General features: G+C 40.9%; 1 protein-coding gene across 1 annotated transcript in view; it reads right to left on the reverse strand.

Moving 5' to 3' along the window:
* OPHN1 (oligophrenin 1) overlaps nt 1–16,234 on the reverse strand; it is a 440,991-nt gene that overhangs the window by 239,519 nt on the left and 185,238 nt on the right. The window contains exon 5 of the mRNA XM_063083139.1: nt 14,840–14,911. Within this exon, the coding sequence (XP_062939209.1) occupies nt 14,840–14,911 (72 nt within the window). The remainder of the gene's footprint in view (nt 1–14,839; nt 14,912–16,234) is intronic.

Raw genomic sequence — 16,234 nt, forward strand, 5'->3', positions numbered from 1 at the left:
TTTAAATCAGAAGACTTTGGGGAAAGCAGATTATCCTTCAGAATGAGTGTGGGCCTCACCCAGTCAGTCAAAGGCCATAGGAAAAAAAAAGGCTGAGGTCATCCAAGGAAGAGGGAATGCCTTCGGACTTGAACTGCAATATCTTTTCCCCGGGTCTCTAGCCCACTGGCCTGCCCGATATATTTTGGACTCACCAGCCCCCACAATCATGTGAGCCAATTCCTTAAAATTAATCTCTCTCTCTCTCTCTCTCTCTCTCTCTACATATATATACATACATACACATCCTGTTGGTTCTGTTTCTTTGGAGAACGCTGACTAATACACGGTGTAATCCAATGTTAGGAATGATTTTTGGCTACAAGTTAAGAAAAAGCCCAACTGACTCACTCAGTGACTTTGTTCCTAGCCACGTATTCCTTCTGACTATCCTACTAGAGAAAATCATTAACAAAGCCTCTGCAATCTTAATATACTGGAGCTTCCACAAATCCAGTTTTAGTACAAATTAGCAGTTAAGAATTTGGAATTACCCGAGTTAAAAGGCATTCAATTTTGAGCTTTTGGGTTTATAGCTGGAGCCAAGTAACCAGAACAAAATTATACCACACCATTCAGAATAAAGAGAATGGACTGTGGAACTGAAGAGACCAGGCAGACCTGGATTTAAATCCTGGCTCTACCATTGTGTAGCCTGTGTGCCCCTAGACAAGTTCGTATCTTTTCTGAGCCTTGGTTACCCCATCTGTAAAATAGGCGATAATATCTTCTTTGTGGGCTACTGTGAGAATGAAATGCCAGTATAGGCCTTGAAGCATAATAGGTACTGAACTCTACCTTTCTCTACCTCCAAAATATTTTTAAATATTGAATAGACCTGCATGGTAACTATGAGCCACAGGTGACTATTTTAACTTGAATTAATTATAATTAAATAAAATTTAAAATTCAGTTCCTCAGTCACACTAGAAACTTTTGAATTTGTTGCAGTAGCCACATGTGGCTAGAAGCTAGTCTAGCGGACAACTCAGACATAGAACATTTGACGTTTCCTTAAGAAACAGAGAATCCCCAAATTATAATCCAACTCAAGGGGTTATATGCTTTTGATTTCCCCCATTTCCAATCAACTCCATAGGTGACTTTGAAGCTAGCTGATAATAGCAACAGAGTTATTAGCTCACATAGGCCCCCCTCATTTGAGCGAAGTCACTCTCGTAATTACAAAAATATACTCAAACAGTTCAAGTGGAAAGGGCCATTGGGTAAGGAGAAAGGGCAGATAATAGTCTCATTTTGGTTGTAGAAGGGAGGAAAAACTTTTGGCGTTTCTCTGTTCTATGATGCAATTTCCTTCTGCTCTAATGGAAGATGGCGAGGGAGATGTAAAACAGATGTGACCTCCTCCTGGGTCACAGTCCATTCTGTATCACTGAAAATTAGGATGATGTTCCCTTTTAACTCTCTACTCTTCGGGCTAAACATGGCCACTTTTCCAGTTTTCAGGGATAGATTACCTTATAAAATGAACTTATTAATAACATTACCACATCAGCCTGTGTGGGTACACTCCTAGATTGCTTGAGCAAAGGGGTCTACTGTGTGCCAGATACTTTACATATGTGATCTCACTTGGTATTAGGTAGAGTTGCTTTGTGTTTGCTAGAGAGCAGATTTGTCTTCCATGAGTGACTGCTTTCTTCTGTATACAGAGTAGAGTACAAAAAACATTTGCAGAACTAAATTCTCTTGCATTTTTCTGAATTAGCTTATGTTTTCTTGGATACGGAGCAAAGAAAACTCTTTTATGCTGCTGGTGATGAGTGATGACATAAATTGGTACTACCACTTTGGAGATCAATTTGGCAATATATCTAGTAAAGATGCATATATCCTACAATGTAGAAATTCAAATGTGCACAAGAAAACGTTCAAAACACTTTTATAGAAGTATAGTTTGCACTTGCATTAAAAAAATGGAAGCGACTGACTCATCAAGCAACAAGATAATGGTTAAAGAAATGATAGTAGAATCTCACAATGGAATGCTATCTCACAGTAAAAATGGAAGAACTTGAGTTAAATATATGAACACAGATGAATCTCACAATTATAATGTTGAATGAAAAAAGCAACATACAAAAGAATACATATAGAATCATTCCTTTTTTATAAATATTAAAAGAAATAGTAGCAAACACTTATATAATGCTCACTATGTGTCTGATACAATTCTAAGCATTTTACACATATTAACAATTTTTAATACACACAACAACTCTATGAGGTAGGTACTATGACTTATCCCACATTATAGGTAAGGAAACTACAGCCTAGAGAAGTTAACTGGACTTGCTTAAGCTCAACAACTAGTAAGTTCAAGAGCCAACATGCAAACTCAAGTAGTCTTGCTCCAGAGTCCACAGTCTTAACCATTATACTATGTGAAACAATACTATATACTGCTTAGAGAAATCCAAATCTGAGGTAAAAGGGAGGGATGGTCATAATAGAGAGGAAGGTCCATATATGAAGACAATCAGGTAGATAAAATCACAAAGCTTCTCTCAGCCACTACCTCTTTTTATGTATATACACATCAGATTTTGGGGGGAAGACATGATATAAGGAAATATTAATGTTTTTTAATGTTCTTTGAAATTTTTTGAAATTATAACATAGACTCTGAAAAATACCATGTACAGATGACAACAAATTTTCACAAATTGAACACATTCATATAATCAACACCCAGATCAAAAAATAAAAGATTATCAGTGCTCATGAAGGCCTCCTTGTGCCCCATTTTTTTCACTAACACCTTACTCTGGGGTAACCACTATCCTGGCCTCTAATACCATCACTTAGCTTTGCCTGTTTTTGAATTTTATAGACAATGGACTTGTGCAACAGGTAATCTTTTGTGACATGTTTTTGTTTTTCGTTTTTTACTCGACCTTATATTTGTCAGATTCATCCGTGTTATGGTGTGTGACAGCTCTAGTTTGTTTGTTCTCACTATTTAAAGTAATGAAAATTCACCATGATGTATTTACCCATTCAATTGCTGATAGGCATAATTAATCTTTTTCTAAAAACCCTTCCACGTCAGCCCCACAAAGCTAAGTTCAGAGCACAGTGTAGTAGGAAGAGCACAGTCTCTGTAATAACAAAAATATCTGGTTTAAGCTTGCTTCTGTTGATAACTACATATCCTTGAACAAGTTATTTGGCCACTAAAGTTCTTTACTTCCTAATCTGTAGGATGTGGCTAATAATACTTAACTGAGATAACATATAGCAAGTACGTAGTAGATGGTGATTATTATTATCCTTGTAAAATATTTGTTGTTGACATGAAAATTACTTATGGATTACTGTCACATAGCTAAGCTCTTGGGCACCCTGACTACTTGACTCTCCCTGCAGATGCACTCTGGTGGCTACCGAGACCCAAACTTATAGGAAAATCAAACGTGAAATTCAAATTCTTCAAAGCTGTTGATGGAGGATTTGCTGCTTCTTCCTTCCCCTCTCAAGACAGGCCTTTGCAATGCAGGCCAAGACTAACACCTTTAGCTCCATTTACCCTGGCTGTCAGGTTTATGCCTTGTTCCACCTTCTGCATTTTTCAGTCTCATCTACCTTCAGGACAGGCCCTTTCCTAAAGTTTTTTCTGTGATCTCTGCTCATGGAGAAGAAACAACAACAAGACAGGCAACTCCATGTCCCACTGTCAATGCCCTCTTGCCTGCCATCTATTGGTTGAGAACACACTACATTACAGCTTCTACACCAGCTCCAACTCTCTAAGAAGTGGGTTAAATGTAGACTCAGATGTCTTAGTTAGACAATTTGGCCCTGGTCCCACCAGAAACCACACAAAGGCTCAATTCAGTGGTTGTTCCTCTCTGGCAAGGGCATCCTTAAAAAAAAACTGAAAACATCACACTGTGGGCAACTCTGACAAGACTCAAAACATATGAATCAAAGGGTACAAATACTCTCCCTGTCACATGTCTACAGGGGATAACTGAGTCTTTATTCTGTCATCTCTCATGGACAGTCCAGCATTCTCCACTGCAGGATGAAAGATCCCTTACAAACAGAGTTTGATTAAGCCTTGTTTTGCCTTCCTTGATCTTGGGTCAGGGGGTGAAGAGAAGTTTCATGGTGGTAGAAAGGGGGATAGGGGCAAGAAGGGTTCTCCTAATCCAACGATAGCTAAAGTGTACACATGGGGAAGGACTCACAAACTTTGCATGTGTTGGGACTTTTGAGAGGTAGGAGGGATGGAAGGAGTTAACCAAATAGGAGTACAGAGTAAGCGCACAATGGAAAAGAAATTAGGAGAAAAGGGTAATGAAATAGCCACCAGAAATTAACATTCATATTAACCCAATATAAGATATGTCAAAGTTCTCATGGTCTCATAGCCAACAAACTTGGGTTCAAATCCAGAATTTGCCACTGGCTTTTGCCAGTGTAAAATAAGCCTAATAATAACCACCAAGAAGATTTCTTTAAGATTCCAGACCAGAACAGTAATATTACCAAACCTAACAGTGAAAAGTGAAGGTGTGGCTGACAGAAGTAGAGGGCTTAAAGAGGGTAAGGGAAGACAGACATGCTAATATCATCATCTTACAAAGCTACAGTCAAAACTTGATGGAGTAAGAGATAAGGGGTTAAATATATTATTTAATGTAACAGAGGTGACCAATAGAACTAAAATGGTGTTATAATTACCAAAATTTGGAAGAGGAGGGAAAGTAAGGGAAAAGTACAAGCAATAATACCCTATATTCGTAGTATGAAGAAATAATTTCTAAAGTTAAATTTTAAAATAGCCATATAAACATATTTTTTAAAAATATTGAAGAAGCCTCAGAATAAAATATAAATGGTTAAAAGCAGATGCCTCTAGGTAGTAGTGGGGAAACAGTGGAAGACTGCTGATTTTCTTTATAGACCCCGTAGTACTATGTACTTTTAACTATCTGTATATGTTTCAGTGTGTTATATAATTCAACTTTTAGAATGGAAAAACTAAATCTGAATTATTTTTTTCAAAAATGAAGGATTGTGAAATGAGATTAGTCTGATGAAACTGTAGATCACATGCTGAAATTTGAAAACAACAAATGTCCATCTCATTGCATAAATATCCCATCTGCCCCACAGAGGTTGACATTTCCTTTTTCATTAGAAAAGAAATATCTACCAGGTTGTAGAACAAATATCCACAAATACGTTTAGCCAACAGAGTTCTGTTTTAAAAGAAATATTGCCCTAAAAGTCCACTATATAAAACAGATCCAAGGGAAGGTGCTCTGACTAAAGTAGGGAGTTCGACGCCCCACCCAGTTTCTCCCTAAACAACAAACCTCTGATGGAGATGATAATACCTGCTAGAGGCTTGGGAAGCCAACCATCTGACAGCCATTTAGAAGTTACTGTATAACAGAACTGGTGCCCAAAGCATCATAAAATGGCAAATCAGATGGGAACTGCTGTCTTTGTGAAACGACCCAGTTACAAAAGAGCCTTCTGAGATTCTGCTTATTGAGAGAGTCCATCCACTGGGACTCAAGTCACTCAAGTTAAAATGACAACAGAGTCCACTCTCCTAGAAATAGACTCTGCAAACAGAGTGACTTGCATTAGCCAGCAAAGCCATCCCTAACCAACAGCTCAAATCTGTCCATACAGAACACACTGAAGAATATTCTTTTGAGTATCACAGGCCATCCCCTTCCATTTTTGTCCTATTACATTTTCACAGATTTCACATGACACATTTATTATTTTAAGTGGTAGTAGCATCAGTGCTACTTGACGAGGCTAATCCTGCTTAAACAACAGGATGACTTTCCTCAGAATGTGTTCCCTATTAGTTCCCAGAATTCACTGTATCATTTTGCGCCTGCCTGCCTTCCCCCCTTCTCTCCCTCCCCTCTTTCTCTCTCTCCCTCCCTCCCTCCCTCCCTTCCTGCCTTCCTTCCTATGAATAAGAGACATCTCCCACATCCTGCAGAGCCAGAGACACAGACCTGGCGACTTAATAACATAAAACCTCTTCATATACTAATAGTCACTTGGAAAACATTCAATGCCCTTACCCCTCTCTTCCTGCCTTATTCATTAACTACTTGATTCTTTTGTTTTTTAATCAGAATAAGTCCCTCATCAATTGTACAGTTTCCTGGAGAGTATTCTATCCTCCCTATTATACTGCTAATAATAATAACAATATAAGGGATCCCCTTAATGGCCAGCCACCAAAATAAAAGTTATAAAAAAACAATAATTAACAGTAATGATAATGATAATTATAATGATAATGACAGAAAACACTTATTTAGCACTTATTATTTGCCAGGTACTGTTCTAAAAATTTTATATAATTTAACTAATTTAATTAATTCAATAACTATATGTATATGAATTTTCTTTAGATACTTCCTCCTGTTGATTCTGCATACTCAGAGAGCCTACAGCAATGCAGGAGCTCTCTACCAAAGGTAATTACTTTGCCTAGTTTTGTGCTATCCAGTAGAAATATAATACAAGACACATGTAATTTTAAGCTTTTTAGTAGTCATGTTAAAAAAAGGGAAAAAAAATAGGTGAAATGAATTTCAAGAATATACTTTATTTAACATAATATATCTGAAATCTTATCATACCAACATGCGATAAATATAAAATGGTAATGAGATATTTTATATTTTTTCATACTGTCTTCAAAATCCAGGGTATATTTTACACTTATGACACACTGAATTCTTATTAGCCAGTTTCTAGTGCTCAGTAGACACACATTAGTTAATTACCCTTTTTTTTTTTTTTTTTTTGTCGTTTTTTCGTGACCAGCACTCAGCCAGTGAGTGCACCGGTCAGTCCTATATAGGATCCGAACCCGCGGCGGGAGCGTCGCCGCGCTGCCAGCGCAGCACTCTACCAAGTGCGCCACGGGCTCGGCCCTAATTACCCTTACAATCTCAAACTAACAGAAGATGAGATTAGGGATTATTTGTCCATTGTTCTTGTTGTACACATGAGAAAAATGAGGCCCAGAAAGCAGCGGTGTCTCTATAAAATGAAATAAGCCCTAGATTCACAACCAAGGGTACTGAATTCAAATCCAAGTTCTGCCACTCTCTAGCTGAGTGATCTTAGACACCACACCTCACTGAAACTTAGTGTCCTCATCTGCTAATGCAGGATAATAACGTCCACTTTGTACAGTTGTTCTGAGGTTCAAATAAGAACATGCATCTATACAGGTTGAGTATCCCTAATCCAAAAATCTGAAACATTTTTGGTACCAAGCATTTCGGATAAGGGATACTTAACCTGTATATGCAAGGGCCTGGCATAGCACCTACCATGACCAGTGAAGTCACAAAGCCAGCTAGCAGCAGTGCTGGATGTATCAGTCTGGGTCCAATCAGGAGATAGAAAGCACTATAAAAAATGTTACAATAACAAAGTAACTATCAGATATAAGGAAACTCTATATGGTACTCTAAAGTTGTACCATACAGAGTACAACTATAAAAAAAAGTGTTCAAGGAAGGACAAATTCCAGTGGGGTTCAGACCTCATTAAAAAAGGTGATTTAACTCACTGGATAGCAGAGAAGTTTGCTGGTTGGGCCTGGTGGTCTGCAGTCACTAGGTAAATAGGAGGCAACTCTCCAGAGTACAGGTAGGGGGCAGACAACCAGCAGCCAGTGGAGTAGGTCTACAGAGAGGGTGGGCTTCACAGGGCTAGCCCGGTTCAATGGGAATCCCCTAGGGCACAAGCAGACTATATGAAGGCCCTGCAGAGGAAGGAGCAGCTCCATTATAACCATCCAGCCAGGACGTGGGCTATGTGGGGTGCCTACAAAGAAAAGTTGTGGAACAGCATGGCATGGGGCCTTCGAGGAGCTTGTTTCCATGTTGAGAGGCCTGCAGGTTATTGCCATGTCAGGAGAAGGCTTCGAGGTCATTGAGGCACCATGTGTTCTGGGTTAGTGGCTGGGTTAGAGCTCTATCATCTGTCCTCATTCCAACTCCACTGGCCAACCATGCAGCAGCTAGAAATTTCAGGAGAGCCCCCTCCTCCTGCATTGCCTCGCCAGTGCCCTCTACTGAGAAAGCCTAACATGGTGCTCGCCGTAAAGGAGAGCTTATAGGAATTTTGTCTATTATCACAGAGCAGGTATTGAGATGGGAATTTGGAACTGAGAGGCAATAAATTGATAACACACTGGGGTAAGCTGGAAATTACATTTTCTGGTACTTAGTTCAGTGCTCTTTCTTCCCCGCTAAATGTTACTACTGGAATAATTCTAGATAGTTTATTGGAGACAAGATTTTCACACTGAGTTGGTCTTTTTTGTAGGTGTGTAGGTTAGCACCACTGGTAAAGAAGTAGGAAAAGAGACTGATGATAGGGATTTAACCTTTCTGAGTCTCAGTTTCTTCAACTGGGACAATGGATATTAAAAATCTTATGCACAGGTCTGCTGTGAGAATTAAGGAAGATAGCATATATATACACAGCAAGTATATAACAGAAATTTGTTTCTTTTCACTCAGATGACATGAGGTCAACCACTGCAATGTATCCATACTTTCTTTTTGCTACTCTCATCCAGGAATGAAAGTGAATCAGGTATGAGGGTTTTCACATCATATGCCCTTCTTCATCCTCTTTATTCAGTGTTATGTAACAATTGTCATGTTATTTAATAAGTGGTTAAGTATTTTCATACATTCTTGTAATTTTTAAAAGTTCTTCTGTTCTTCAATTATATCCTTTATCAATTAAGTATTAATATTAATGAGACTCCAAATGAAATGAGTGGAATCCAGTATCGCTGGGCTACCTAGAAAACTCACTTTGCTTGAATGCCAGTCATTCCAAATAATGCCCATGTCAACCTAATGACATTAGGCAGTGGCAGCACATCCACTAGTTTGCTCTTTCTTCTAAGAACTTGCCACTTTCATATTCTTGATGCAAACTGATTGTCATGATATTCTAAATAATACTCACTGGGTGGTGTGTTCTTAGTCCTAAAAGTACTAGATGCTTGCTCGGGATGCTAGATTTTAGTCCCGGTATAACAGACTAATTTGGCTACATGTTGGATGCACATTGGAGCTCACAAAATAGGTCTACACCTAGCTGAGAAGACAAAAATTGAAAATTGTTTGGGCTGGCCAGTTAGCTCATTCGGTTAGAGTGTGGTGCTGATAACACCAAGGTTGAGGGTTCGGATTCCCTAACTGGTCAGCGACCTTTAAAAAAAAAAAGAAAGAAAAGAACATTGCTCATATCCCTTTATGAGGCAATAAAAGAGATATATGGAATGGTAAAGCTGAAATGGATCTGAGATGAACTGGCACAGCACTGTCCAACAGAACTTTCTACAATGATGCAAATGTTCTCTGCTGTCCAATATAGTAACTACTAGCCACATGTGACTATTGAGCACTTGAAATGTGGCTAGCAAGACTGAGAGAAACTGAGTTGTTAATTTTACTTTACTTAAATAGCTAGTGGTTACCATAACAAACAGCACAGATCTAGACAACATACCTTAATGGAAATAACACTGTATTTGAAGCTAAAAAGACCCTCAGGTATAAATCCAGGCTACTGTCACTAACTATATACCTTTGATAATATTATTTACGTTGTCCAGGCCTCAGTTAGCTCATTTGTGAAATGGGGATAATACCAGAAGCTTACAGGGTTGTTGTGATTAGGGAATGAAAGTAAAGCACTTAACTAAGTGCTCAGCACATAGTAGGCAGTCAATAAATAACAGCTATTATTATGAAGCTCCTCATTTTCCAGATGGAACAACTGAAACTAAAAATGGAGAAGTGACTTATCTATCATTACAGAGCTAGTCACACAGCAAAGAGTCAATTCCAGATTATCTCACTTTGTTCGATGATTATTTTTCTTACAGAGTCCAGCCCCTTCACCCTTTGTCTTAGTCAGTTTGGGCTACTATAACAGAATACCATACACTGGGTGGTGTAAATAAAACACTTATTTCTCATAGTTTTGCAGGCTGGGTAGTTCAAGATCAAAGCACCAGAAGACTGGTGTCTGGCGAGGGCCATAATCCTGGTTTGTACATGGCCATCTTCTCATTGTGTCCTCACATGGCCTAGAGAGAAATCATCTCTTTCATGCTCCTAAGGGTACTAACACACCATTCATGACGGCTCCACCATCATGACTCCCAAAGGCCCCACCTCCCAATACCATCACATTAGGGGTTGAAATTTTAACATGAATTTTGGAGAGGACATGCACATTTAGTCCTTAAAATTCCCCCTCTGATCCTCCTCCCCCAATTCATTTCTTTCTCACATGCAAAATACATTCATCCATCCCAACAACCCCAAAAGTCTTAATTTATTCCAGTATCAATTCTAAAGTCCAAAGTCTCATCTAAATAGCATCTAAATCAATTATGGGTGAGACCTGAGGTACATTTATCCTGAGGCAAAATTCCTGTCCAGCTTTGAACCTGTGAAACCAAACAACTGATGTGCTTCCAAAAAAAAAAAAAATGGTGGGACAGGTATAGGACAGACATTCCCATTCCAAAAGAGAGAAAAAGGAAAGAAAGAAAGGGTGACAGGCCTTAAGTAAGTCCAAAATATAGCAAGCCAAACTTCATGAGATCTTATGGCTTAAGAATAATCCTCTTTGGCTAAGTGCTCTGGTTTCCAAGGTGGCAATGTCATCCCCAGGGCTGAGCAGGTTGGCCCTGCCCCTTTAGTTGCATGGGGTGCTGCCTATGCTGCTGAACTCTGAGGGTAGTGAAGGGGTTGGCCACACTGATTTTTCAGTGGCCCATCCTTTGAGGCACTGTGTGGAGCTATCCTAGCCCTCCACAATTGGAGAGGCAACCTAACCCATTGAAACTGAAGAAAAACTAACCCTGTGCCAAGGGCCTGTGATGGGAGTGGAAGCCCTGATGATCTCTGAATCACCTTTGGGTTCCTTCTTCCTTTTTTTTGAAGGAAAGCTTATGTTCACAGACTTCCTTCATCCATCCCATTTTCTTGTTCTCTTTAATCTCAGCTGTGGTGTTTCTGCTGGCCTCTACTGAGATGGATGACCCATACTAATTTATCAACTGGTTGCTCTGCCAAACCCTTAGTGCCCTCTTCAGAAACTGCTTTCTCATTCTTTGCAATATAGACAGGCTGAGGATTTTCTAAATCTGTAAGTTCTGGTTCATTTTTGCTTAAGATTTCCTTCTTCAATTTATTTTTTTTTTCTTTTTGCATTTTGCTATAAGCAGAGAAGAGGAACCAATCTGCTCCTTCTACACTTTGCTTAGAAATCCCCTCGGCTAAATATTTCATTTCATTGCACGCAAGTTCTACCTTCTATGAACACAAGAAAATAAATACAATTTAGCCAAGTTCTTTGCCACTTTATAACAAGAATTGCCTTTTCTTCATTGTCCAATAACATGTACCTCATTTCAATCTGAGATCTCATCAGAATTGCCTTTAATGTCCACATTTATATCAACATTCTCTACATGATAATTTATGTATTCTCTAAGAAGAAGAAAGCTTTCTCTACAGCGCTCCTCATTTCTTTTTGAGCCCTTACCAGAATTGCTTTCAATAGTTTCTTCACAACAGTGTCAGCTTTTTCTAGGATATACCTCAAAATCCTTTTAGCCCCCACCAATTACCCAGTTCCAAAGGTGCTTTCACATTTTTAGGTATTTGTACCAGCAGCACCCACTTCTTGGTACCAGTTTCTGTATTAGTCTGTGTTTACCAATAGGATATGGACACGGACACACACAAAAACAAACACATACACACACATAAGGGTACTTCAGAAAGTTAGTGGAAAAACATAATTAAGATAATACTAGTCATTCAATGAACTTTCTAAAGTATCCTTGTGTGTGTGTGTGTGTGTGTGTGTGTGTGTGTGTGTGTGTGTGTGTGTGTGTGTGTGTGTGTGTGTGTACACATATATATAATGTTTAAACAGCTATCTGGGCATCCTATAACACAGTCAAGTTGATATATAAAAATAACCATCATAGGGCTTCCTGTCAAGATGGTAGAATAGACAGTCCCCAGTGTCACTTTCCCACAAATCAACCAATTTACAGCTATTAAAAAGCAACGACAGTCAAGCTGGGGCTGCTAGAACTCAAGGGAAGAGGAGGAGAGACCTACGGAGTTCACAAAGGCAGGAGAAGTCACAATGAGAGAAAGAAAGGATCACTCCCACCACTGTGAGCCCGGGCCACTTCAAGGCTGAAGCTGGTGAGCACTCTGAGCAAGAGCTGGCAAAAGCCGCAGCTGTGCCCTTCGTATGAAGTTGCTTGGAGGTGGCAGGGGAGAAGAGGGCCTTGGTGGCCCCCAGGCCAGCAAGACCACTAACAGGGTTCCTATGGACCCACAAAGGAGCAAGGAGCCACAGACAACAGAAAAAAGGAGCCACTCAGAGGCTGGTGAGTCATTGCAAGGGACCAGCGCATCGCCCTTCCTATGGGAAGTGATTAGAGTGTGGGTGGTGGGGGAGACAGGCCTACCAGGGGAACACTGCGGCACAGCATAGACAGCTGATCTGCCCTCCACTCAGCATAGGCCCACTCAGTGGAGACTAGTCAGAAATAGAGAACTGTAGGGGGTGCAGTTTGCTGAAAAAACTCAGGCCCAGACCAGAGTTTCCACACAACCCAGGTGTACCAGACCTCACATGACCCAGAAGTATATACAAGGTCAACAATTAAAACCTGAGCTGCACAAAAAGCCTTCTCCAGGGAATCAGCAGCAATGAAGCAATTTAGCCTCAACTAAAGGGCTCAAGTGCTGCTCCCCACAGGAAGTTCCCCCATTTTAGAAGTAAGCAAAGGACAACAAATTAGTTCCAGTGCAGAATTTAAGTGGTGGGAATAGTGAATAATCCAACACAGAACTGAAAGAAAAAACAAAATACCCACAGATCACACACAAAGTTTGATACTAACTAGTAAATGTCTAACACCACCAAAGAACACCTATAAAACCTAGAAGGACCAGAAGCCACCTTGGCTCCCAAGCTAGTAAGTGGGGCAGGGCAAAGGGCCTCAGCCATACCGCACTGACATCCCCAACCAGCCTAGCAACCACCACTGAGCCACTGCAGGAAGCACCCTGGGCCCCTGAGTGGTGGGGGATGGAGGTCCTCAGCCACACGCCCCGGACATCCACAAATAGCCCAGTGACAAAGACCAAGCCACTGCAGGAAGAGCCCTGAGTTTCCAAGCCAGGGTGGTGGGGGGCCTACAGCCTCAGCCACGCCCCCCTGACATCCACAACCAGCCCAGCAATGACTACCAAGCTGCTGCAGGAAGCACCCCAAGCTTCCAAGCCAGGAAGGTGAGGAGCCAAGAACCTCAGCCACAACCCCCCTGACATCTGCTACCAAGCCCGATGACCACTGAGCCATAGAAGAAAGCACCCCAGGCCCCCAAGATGAGGCAGTGGGGAACTGGGGGCCTCAGCCACACCTCCCCAACATCTGTAACAAGCCCAGCAACAACCACTGAGCTGTGGCCAGAAGAGCCCTGGGCTCCCAAGCCAGGGCAGTGGAGGGCTGATGGGCTCAGACATGCCATTCCTGATATCAGCTACCAGCCCAGAGATGACCACTGAGCTGCCACAAAAAGTGCCCAAGGTCCCAAGCCAGGGTGGTGGGAGGAAAAGGGCTTCAGCCATGCCTCCCCAACATCCACAACTAGCCCAGTGACAACCACCATGCCACCACAGGAAGTGGTCCAGCTCCCAACCTGGGGCAGTGGGGGTCCAAGGGCTTCAGCCACACCCCTTGACATCTGCATCCAGACTAGCAATGACCCAGCCACCTCTGGAAGTCCCCTGTTCTCCCCTGCCAGAATAGGGGTGGGGGCCACAGGCCTTGATCATGCTCCCTCCCCTTCCCCCTCTTTCCACCCTAATTCCCCTCCCCCTTCCCTTCTCCTTCTCCCCTCCAGCTGCTCCATAACAACACCTTAGAATGAGGCATGGAGCCAGGGGAAGCTAAACCCAGCTGCAACTAAGCAAGCTGCTGCCACCATGCTGAGGCCCCACCAGGGCCCTGAGGCATGGAGTTGGGGGAAGTCAAACCCAGCCACAAGTAGGCAAGGTACCGCCACCACCTCAAGCCCCACCAGAGTCCCAAGGCATGGAGCCAGGGTAAGCCAAACCCAGCTGAAACCAGGTAAAGAGGACACCATAAACACCATTTTCACACAGACAGTCCTCCATAGCCACCCCAATTGCCACAGCTGCCGCAAAAGCAGCTAGTCTCCATAGCAGCAGTCACAGCCACTGTGCAGATAGCATGCCAGACTCTCAACCTCATTGACACAAGGAGAGGCACCAGAGGAGACCAAAATAAAAAAGAGGAAGGGGTCCTCTCTCTGCACAAACCTCATTCCAGAGTAATAGAAGAAGCATTTGATTTATGATAATAGGGGAGGACCTGATCACACCTGTCTCAATACTGGACAGATATCTAGGCAACAAACCAACAAAGGAACAGTTAATCTATCAGATGGAGAGAACAAATCTATGGTTATTAGACGGGGGAGGAGGAAAGGGAGAGGGGGAGGGGGAGAGATTGGATAAGGGGCATAAAGAATAAGTATGATTTGTAACAATGAATATGCTAATAAAATATTTATAAATAAATAAATAAAACACATCATACCCTTGCAGAGTGAAGGGTGATAGCCCAAACAACTACTCAATTGCTATTTTAAAAATTTCTTATGCACATAGAGAAACTGTACCTTGGTAAAGCCTATTTGGTCCTTCCGGAAATTTTCCAGGGGTTTTATCAGCAAATCACTAGCATTGTGCACCTAGAGAAAAATTAAAAAACACAAAAAACAACTTTTAAGTTAACAAGGTTCAGAAACAAAATTTCTTGTTACTATGGAATTTTCTTATAATACACCGTCCTGCAAAATAACTGGTTTGCTGGTTTATCGGTTTTTGTTACAGTTGTTTTGTTTTGTTTTGTTTTCCTACATTGTCCCTGAAAATTAAATGCTTTGAAAGGAAATAAGAGAAAAAAAAAAAAATAGGGGTATTTTTCTTAACTTTAATGGTAGTCTGACATGAATTTTTTTTTTCTTTTTTAAATTTTATTATGTCGATATACATTGTGGCTGATTATTGTTCCCCCTTACCAAAACCTCCCTCCCTCCTCCCTCCCCCTATCCCCCCCAACAATGTCCTTTCTGTTTGCTTGTCGTATCAACTTCAAGTAATTGTGGTTGTTATATCTTCTCCCCGCCCCGATTTTTTTTTTTTTCTGTGTGTGTGTGTGTGTGTGTGTGTGTGTGTGTGAATTATATATTAATTTTTAGCTCCCACCAATAAGTGAGAACACTGACATGAATTTTTAATCAATAAATATCTACAGACATATACAGCAGCAGACCCAGGGGGCCTGAAGTACATGTGGAAAAGTGAAGAGAATGGGAATGGCAAATACATGAAAAGGCCAAATGTACCAGTGCAAACCATTTCATGAGAGGCAAATGAGCTAGCATTAATAACATCAGGATGAATCATTTACAGTCCTGCTCTGTTGTGTCATAGAACCAGAACATTTCCTTCAGAACTTACACTGTATTCTAGCATCACACAGAACACTAGACCAGGCCTTCAAATCGTATCACTATAGATGCTCAGAAGCTGATAGGAACAGCCTGTCCAAGAACTACATATATTGGCACTGAAAGGTTCTGGAGATATGAAAATATCAGATCCAAAGTGGACTCCTTGTTCCATAGGCAGGTAAAAATATACAAAACTTTTTCTTCATATAAACCTTTTGTGAGATTGCATCTGTTCAAGGCAGCAGGTGGGGCTTGTTTCCCCAGTGGTGAGAGTTGCATTCCCTATAATGGAAGACCTCAGAGAAAATATCTAAAGGGCTAGCTTTTAGGACCCATTTTGTAGTAATTTTGATCTATTACAAAAAAGGGAAATAAGGGATTGGTTTCCTTGTCAGATGAGATACAATGTGTCAATACAACAAAATATATCTTCATAACAAAAATAGAAGACAGAATGGAAAGCCAGTTCAGAATTCTCCAGACTAAGAAGTAATTTTCAACCCACCACTAAAAAGCATGGAAAGTTGGGGCATTAGTATATATTTTACCCATGTCCTG

Source organism: Cynocephalus volans, chromosome X (genome assembly GCF_027409185.1).
Source record: "Cynocephalus volans isolate mCynVol1 chromosome X, mCynVol1.pri, whole genome shotgun sequence".
NCBI classification, from domain to species: domain Eukaryota; kingdom Metazoa; phylum Chordata; class Mammalia; order Dermoptera; family Cynocephalidae; genus Cynocephalus; species Cynocephalus volans.